General features: G+C 48.1%; 1 protein-coding gene across 1 annotated transcript in view; it reads right to left on the bottom strand.

The window, feature by feature from the left end:
- Positions 1 to 3,801: 3,801 nt before the first annotated feature.
- Positions 3,802 to 8,584, bottom strand: part of prdm1a (PR domain containing 1a, with ZNF domain) — a 31,388-nt gene continuing 26,605 nt past the window's right edge. Inside the window, exons 5-7 of the mRNA XM_083635949.1 lie at positions 6,959 to 8,034; positions 6,588 to 6,716; positions 3,802 to 6,345 (exon numbers count right to left, since the gene is read on the bottom strand). Coding sequence (XP_083492075.1) covers positions 5,734 to 6,345; positions 6,588 to 6,716; positions 6,959 to 8,034 — 1,817 coding nt within the window. The 3' untranslated portion in view covers positions 3,802 to 5,733. The remainder of the gene's footprint in view (positions 6,346 to 6,587; positions 6,717 to 6,958; positions 8,035 to 8,584) is intronic.

Below are 8,584 nucleotides of genomic sequence, written 5' to 3'. Positions count from 1 at the left end.
ACTACCTCCTCTTCCTCCTGAAAACCGGCGTTAGCATCCATAGTGTGTGACTGACAGCCCTGACCTAAGGGACGACAGACAGAGGGACAGACGGGCATGCCTGGCGACTCCCCTTTCTGACGTCAGAGTTTTGGGGTCCAAGATTTCAAAATAAAAGCACAAAAAGTAAAACGACCCCAGAAGTCACTGTAGTGTATATGTAAGTGTCTTAATGTGAAAATCCAGTTCCTCCATAATTCACCTACACATTGATTGATTGGGGTCTCTAACCTGCACCATGCTCTTTAACACCTCCAAGTTTATACAAAGCACAAAACCCAATCAAAACTGATTTTCACAGTATGGGATCTTTAAGTTACACTCAGGAAAATAAAGTAGCAAGTCCAGTTCTGTCCTACTGAGTAAGATGCTCATTAGGCTATTTATACAAACTGGACAATCATCATTTCACAGGTTCCCAACTGAAAAACCTTTCAGAAATAAATGGATCTTAACTCATTCACCGCCAATGACGTCTTTGACGTGTTATCAGAAATAGCCCTCCCCGCCAATGACGTGTTTGACGTGTTTTTGTTTTTATGAGTGCAGCGCATAGTTGAAACACTTACCCAGCCTGTGACATAGTTTCGGGTCCCTAACCTCAAACTCAAGCCGACAGCACGTTATCAAACACATACCGCAGCTGTTGTTTGAAATTAGGAAGAAGGTGGAAAGGAAACGCGCTTCCTTGTTGCAGAGGAGAAACGCCATTGAAATGCCCCCTCGCCGCGCTGCAGAGCTGATCGACTTGCTTCAGAGCAGCGGACATCGAAACCGCAGTAGTCAAACCCGTGACCAACATGATCGATCCTGGTCCCTGGACCCCGTTCCTATGTGCCAGCCCGAAAGAGACGAGACGGAGTCACAACTGTGTGGAGGAGGAGAAGCTGTTCGAGGAGGAGAAGCTGTTCTCCTCCTCCACACAGCCTCGCCACATAAATGGCTTTCACACAGAGGGCTGCGTGCCCTCCAGTGTTGCTCCTGGCCAATCCCAGCGCCACAGGGCGTGGTTATTGCTTATCCTAAGTGGGGTTAGAAATCTAAAAGGGGGATCGTGTGTGTGTGTGTGTGTGTGTCTGTCTGTCTGTCTGTCTGTCGGTGTGTCTGTCTGTCTGTCTGTGTGTCTGTCTGTACACTCACTCACACTGAGCAAACTGTATTGTTGAATGTAAAAAAAGCACTTCATATATATATATATATATATATATATATATATATATATTTTTGTCATTTGTGTCATAATGAATAATATTTACATGTCTGATGTCAATACAGTTCAAAATAAAAGAATTGAGAGCGAGTTCTGCCTGATATTGTGTGCTGTGTACATAAATGCCATTTTCTGCAATTTCTTTTATCACAGAGACTTTTTGGGTGAAAACAGGGTGTATATAAATGGCTATAAGTAGAGTACAGAACATGCTAAAAGCTCACTTTTTTTTTCCTGGTGAACCCAGAGACGTACATCTTCATTTTGAGGTATTGCAAATCACTCTGGTGCTAATAGATAATTTACTGTGGGTCTTGAAAGATGACCAACAATTATGAAAATCTTTGGCCTGTGCTAAATATTGGCAGTCCTAAACTGGCGGTGAATGAGTTAAGAGTCAACTAGTTAATTTCCATTTAAGCAGCAGATGTAGTTTCCAAGACTGATAGCTGCTGTCCTAACAGCCAGGTCTGTCTCAAGTTCTTGCTTAAGTGTTTTATAGAATTATGTTTTGAAGTAATCCCTTTTATTTGCCAATTCTTCCAGGTAGAGTTTGGACCAATGGACCAGTTTTTTTTTACTCTCAACAGTTCCCGGAAGTAAGGTTCTGGATTAAGCAGCGCTGTCGAGTTACACCAAAATGGACAGTTTGTGATGTACTTTGAAAGGGTCAGCCTGGAGATGCAACACCGAGGCTGTCTACAAGAAGGGGCAGAGCAGACTCTATTTCCTGAGGAGGCTCAGATCCTTCAACGTGTGCAGCAAGATGCTGCATATCTTTTATCAGTCTGTGGTAGCAAGCGCAATTCTCTTTGCAGCCACCTGCTGGGGCAACTGCATCAGAGTCAGCGACTCTAACAAACTGAACAAACTTTTTAGGAGAGCGGGCTCTGTGCTGGGGACCACTCTGGAGCCCCTGGAGGTGGTTGTGGAGGGAAGGATGCTACAAAAAATACTCAAAATCATGGATGACACGACACACCCCCTTTACGACCTGCTGGCTGGACAACGGAGCGGTTTCAGTCAGAGGCTCCGTCAGCTTCCCTGCAGCAAGGAGCGTTACAGGAGGTCTTTCGTACCCACCGCAATAACAATTTACAATAACTCCTGGACACGCAGAGAGAGGAGGGCCCTCCTCTCCCTACCGCCCCCTCCCCTCCCGCCCTCCTGAACATTGAATCCAATGCACTGTGCACATGCCCACATTGCACACTCACTATGTATAGTATGTATAGTCATATCAATCATTATATAAATAACAAACTGTACAGCTTTAGTTTAGTTATAGAAATAATAGAAATAGAAATAATAGTATTATTCAATACTATTTAGGAGTTTTTAGTTGATTTGATTTAATTTACCTACAGTTTCTGGGAAACGTAAGATGTAAAGGCGGTGGAAGTAAAGTGGTATATATTGTATATTTTCGCGTATTGGTTTGTTTCTTTTCTTATTGCAATATTTTAATACTGCTGTTTCTGCACCTTACCTTAGTTGTGTAACTTTTTTTATTTGTGTAACTTTTTTTATTGTTTAATTGTTTAATGTCATTGATGCTCTTGTCATTGATGCTCTTGTCATTGATGCTCTTGTGTGCTGTCATTGATGCTACTGCTGCTGTAACGCCAGAATTTCCCCTCGGGGATGAATAAAGTACTCTATCTATCTATCTATCTATCTATCTATCTATTAAATAATCAAATTGTATATTTTCAACTTTTTTTAGCATTCAAACATAGCGCGAGCCCCCTTCCTGGCTATTCATTGGCTACTGAGTCACACATTTTGGACCTCTGCTGACACCACTCTCTTATAGATTGAGTCTTAAATCCGCTTTGCTGACAGGTTATATGACTGCTACACCATATCACTCTCTGAACATAATACATAGGCTACTACTCTACAGCTCATTCTGAATTGTGAAATGACAGCATCTATACAGTAAAACCACAGACTATCTTCAGTCGGTGCCATGGCACGAGTCCGATACCTCACGAGTCCGACACCTCACGAGTCCGAAAAAAGAGGCTAACTTCCCCCAGACCCTAACCCAAAACCTAACCTCTCCCACCCCCACGCCTAAACCTAACCTCCCCCAGACCCTAACCCAAAACCTAACCTCTCCCACCCCCACGCCTAAACCTAACCTCCCCCAGACCCTAACCCAAAACCATGAGGTGTCGGACTCGTGAGGTATCGGACTAGGGGGCAGTCCCCCTTCAGTCACGCACACACTTGATAGTGTGTGTGTGTGTGTGTGTGTGTGTGTGTGTGTGTGTGTGTCTGAACATTGAATAAATGGTCCATTCAGGACGATTCAGTAGGTTTTCAGTAGTTCTTCCATATCTCTATATTTCTAACTTTTTTCCAGAGATTGTGTAGAAACTCCCAGACTTTTCCAGACTTCCAGTATATATGTCTTGGTCAAAGCAGGTGAAACAAATAAAACACACACAGCCCCAGGGTTCAGATTAGAACGATGAACATTTATATCATAATTTACATTTTTTGACAATTTTGCACATAAATAAGTATGTAAACCAGAATGTAAACAGAGACAGGGGATTCTCCTCTGGAGTTAAAGCTCTGATCAAAGAGAAAGATGCTTTGGTCAAACATCAAGAATGGAGAGAGAGAGAGACAGCAGAGAGAGACAGGAGAGAGAGACAGAGGGGGTCAGGATGTACAGCGGCTTCCAGGTGGCAGGTGCTACAGAAACATTAAGTTCAGTCTTAATGCCAACCAGATTCAGTGAAATTGTACACAGTGTAAGTGGTGCAAGCATCGGCGCTGACGTTATAAAGTAGGTAGAGGGGGCCAGTGCATAAAAAGGCCGAGGTGCTTTGGTGTATGCCAGTTCACAAAAAACAAGATGGCGGATAGGTGTGTGTGTGTGTGTGTGGGGGGGGGGGGGGGGGGGGGGGGGTTGGGTCAAGGAATTATTTCTCGACCGAAAGATAAGGAAACAAAGAAACAAAAAAACAACATATACAAAGTGAGACCACAGCAACAGCGAACACTTCATCATATACACACACGCTACATCTTCTCTTCTTCGGCATTTCGATTCCTCAAGTCCTTTGCTCGCTTTAAGTTTTTTTATTTGGTGCGTGTTTGAAATGAAAACCAAGTGAACTTTGGTTACTACTAGCCTACATCTTTTCACTTTGTCTCCCCCGACGGGAGCTGCTGACAGTGTTGTGGAAATAGGGGTGAGGGTTGGATGAGGGGAGGGTGGTCTCGCCGACCCCCCAGTCCGTTATGTGCTACATGTCGAGCGGACCAAGCTGCCCATCCTTTGGACCACATGAAGAGCTGCACTCCATTTCAGTTTGGTTTCTTCAAGTAGCAAAAAGCAAATAAATAGAAAGCTCCCACCTTCAGCTGTCCCTTTGAACACACACACACGCACACACACACGCACACACACACACACACACACACACACACACACGCACACACACAAACTCGCTCACACCTTCACGCACGCACTGAGGTAACCGTTGTCGAAAAATATACAAAAAAAAATCCCTTTTTGTTTCATTTAAATTAAGCTGGTTTCAGAAAAGGACACGGACGCAGGGAAGCTGTCTGGCAGGGTCAAAGGTCAAATAAAGCTCTTGTTTCTAAATGAATTTTCATGCCTGCCTTTGGCAAAACAAACAAACAATACTCTTCAACCCTTTTTGACCTGCTGTATCGTTTTTAAATTTAAATAGATAAAACCCTGAAGAGTGGACACCTCTCGTTCTGTGAGTCAGAGGACTCGCAGGACGGATACAGGCATAGAGAGAGAGAGACAGAGACTATCTACACAGAGAGAGAGAGAGATCTACAGAGAGACCTACAGAGAAATGGCCACAGAGAAAAAAATAACATAATTAGAAAAACAGTCAAGAGACATTTACAATGAATTTACCCCATCATTGTAACCTTCCCTTCCACTTATTGCTATTGAAGATGACAAAAAAAGGTATAATAAATTAATGAGGTTATATAACAAATAGTTGATCATAAAACAAAGACATTTGAAAATAAAGACCAAATAATAACAACAACAATAATAATGATAATAGCATTATATTAATAATTACACGAAAGATAAACCCAGGGTAGATGATTGTCTCTAAGTATAGCCAAGGCTGAAACCGTTAAGTAGTCTTGGGACAGTGTCTCTTGTAGCCCTGAGTACGCAAGTCCCTGATAGGTTGAAAAACCTGAGGTTGTCATGAAGTCATTGCCCATGAGAACCAGGAAGAGAATGGTTTATTGCTCCTGGCAACCCAGTTCTGTTGGAGCTGTGCATTCTCATACTGTCTTCAAATGGGCTTGTGTTTACCGTCTTCACAAGAAGAGTCCATATGAATGTCCCACTCCTGTGGTATTCACGACTTCATAAGTGGAAGTTTTCTGAAAGCTCGAGTTCACGATATCTTCACACGACTTCCACTTGAAGGCAGCAGTGTCCTTCAGCTCAAGCCGGCTCATGCGTGCTCCTCTGACTCCTGCTTGACAGTGATGTTGGCGGGGAGGGGATGCGGGGGGCTGCTGCGCCGCATCTTGATCACCGATGTCTCGTTCGCCGACTCGTAGGCGCTAGCGTAACCGGCTGGCAGCAGCTCGCCGGCGCCGCCCTTGTGGTGCGGATGGAAGGGGGACGCCTTCAGGTCGAGCTCTCTCCATAGCATCCCCAGAACCTGCTTCTCCAGCACGGCCTCCACCTCGGCGCCTCCTTGCAGCTGCTCCAGCCGCTCGGCGTGCTCGCTCATGTCGAAGCGTTCGATCTCTTCATTGGCTCGCTGCAGCTCGTCGATCAGCCCAGCCCGGCTGGACATGGCCGCGCCGGCCGTGCCCGAGGTGGCCGCCAAGCAGTAGCCCTTCAGGTGGAGCCGCAGGCTGCACAGGTGGATGTAGTGGCGGTGGCAGTGAGGGCATTTGTGCGGACGCTCGCGGGAGTGCAGGCGCTTGTGGAGCTTGAGGTGGACGAACTGGGTGAACTTGGCTGGGCAAAGCTTGCACTGGTAGGGCTTCTCCCCCGAGTGGAGGCGCAGGTGGGTCTTCAGGTTGCTGGTGCTGCTGAAGCGCTTGTGACAAACCTGCAGGAGGAGAGTAGCCAGGAAGACGTTAGCGGCTGTTAGCGTTAGCTAAGCATAAGCTTGCAAAACTTTTCCCCATTTCCCCCTGGACATCAAACTGTCCATACTGTATATGGAATCAGCATAGTATAGCATCATATTAGCATTAGCATTACTTTAGCATTACCCAAACAATAGTATCAGTTGTACATTTGGATTAACACTGCCTAACATCTGTGCCTTATCCTCTGCGCTGGTCTTACCTGGCACTCGTGGGGTTTCTCCCCAGTGTGGACCAGGTAGTGTTTCTGCAGGTGAGCCAGCTGGGTGAATCCTTTGTTGCAGGTCTGACACTTGAAGGGTCTCTCTCCACTGTGGACACGAAGATGAACCTGCATGTAGGAGAGGGAGAGAAGGAAATAATGGCTCAGTCATGTCCAGAAATGAAATAATGATACAGTATGACAGAGGCAATATCAGGTGTATTGACAGTTTTTTTTTTCTCCCAAAACTGTTCTACAGCATCAATAATGAACGCTCACAAAACAGAAAATAATTAAATTATATGGCAGTAAATTAAAGAAGCAGGCATGTTCCCAGATGTTGAACAAAATGGCGGCGTCCCTCTCCTCACCTTCAGGTTGGACAGCTGTCCGAAGGTCTTGCTGCAGACGTTGCACTCGTACTTGATCTTGCCATTCTGCTTCTTCAGCGGGTAGGGCAGCGTCTTGTACCCCGCCGAGCCCATGCCGCGCTTCACCTTGCTCAGGTTCATGGCCTCCTCGTCGGCCCGCTGCCCGGCCATGCTGCCCAGCAGGGCTGAGGTAGGCTTGGTGGGCAGGCGCTCGCTGGGCGGCGCGGTGCCCGCCATGGGGGAGCCGCTGGCTGGGGCGCGGGGCGGGCCGTGGGGGTGAGGGTGTCCGGGGTATGTGTGCTGAGGCCCAGCTTTGTCCTTCAGAGATGTGGCAGAGAAGGCACTGGTGGGGGCCGACAGTATGAAGTCCCTGTGGGAGATGGAGGAGGGGTGGGCGGGGTCGCCCATTAAGAAGCGCCTCCCGGCCGCGTCCGCAGGCAACAGGGGCACGTGTGCCGGCAGCAGGCTGCTGTAGAGAGGGTACATCCTGGGGAACATGCCCCCCACGGCAGGCACCCCCCCACCGGGTAGCGGGTAGTGGTGTGGCAGCAGGTAGCGTGGGTACGGGGCTCCGGGCGGGTAGAAGGGCGAGGAGAGGGGGGTAGCGGGCGGGGAGTAGCCCGGGTACGAGCCCAGGCCAGGGGGGTAGAAGGAGGCAGGTGAGCCCCCCGGCCCAGACGGGCTGCTGTGAGGACTGCTGTCAGGGCTGCTCCGTGCCCCGGGGCTGGGCGTTGCCGACGACTGGTTCCCGGGGGAACGGGTCGCAGGGTAACCGAAGTGGCCAGGCTTGAGGCTGAGGAAGTCTTCCGGGAGGTGACGGTGCGGCCGGAGAGCCGGGTAGAGGGCGCGGGGGTACAGGGGGCGCTCGGGGCTGTGGGGTGCGCGGGCGTATAGGGGGCGCTCAGGGCTGCGGGGGCAGCGTGGGCGGGCCGAGGAGGTGCCGTGGAGGATGGACAGGACGCTGTGCTCCCTCTTCGCCGGGGTGGGAGTCGCTGTGACGATGGCAGGGCTGGGGGCATCGACCAAGCGCTCCTCACTGCCCGCCTGCTGCTGCTTGGCTTCCAGGAGAGACTGCTCTGTAGAGAGAGAGTGAGAGAGAGAGTGCGAGATAGAGTGAGAGAGAGAGTGAGAGAGGGGTGAGAGAAGGAGAGAGACAGGTAGGTTAGTGTGTGTTCATGTGAGGGCAAGTCATATCATACAGAGAGAGAAATAGTTAAAATGTGAAAACCTGTGTGAAATGCCTTTATCTCTCGGCAGTTTAAAGAGTGCAAATATGTAATATGAAGCCACCTTTTTCTTCATTTTTCGATGCCACCAGCTAAATGCAATATTCAACCCTACTAGATGCCCACAAACCACTATTATATATCTCGTGAGACAGACAAGTTATATTGTTGTGAGCAGTGAACCAAGCCACGCCCCTCTCTGTGTTGTGAAATCAGGCTTTGTTGTTTTCAGGCTGCTAGAGTGGCCCGGGTCCACTCCCTCATGTGTGATGTTGCTTCCAGCACGTTTATACCGCAACTGCCCGCTAAGATTTGTTGATTTTTTTCCCTTCAAAATCCATGGCATGGTCATTAGTAGTAGAGCATCAATCCCCTTTTCAAACATGTGATGTTAGTTAGG

Source organism: Poromitra crassiceps, assembly GCF_964638095.1.
Source record: "Poromitra crassiceps genome assembly, chromosome: 1".
In the NCBI taxonomy this organism is placed as follows: Eukaryota; Metazoa; Chordata; class Actinopteri; order Beryciformes; family Melamphaidae; genus Poromitra; species Poromitra crassiceps.
This window is presented reverse-complemented; position numbering and strand designations above follow the sequence as displayed.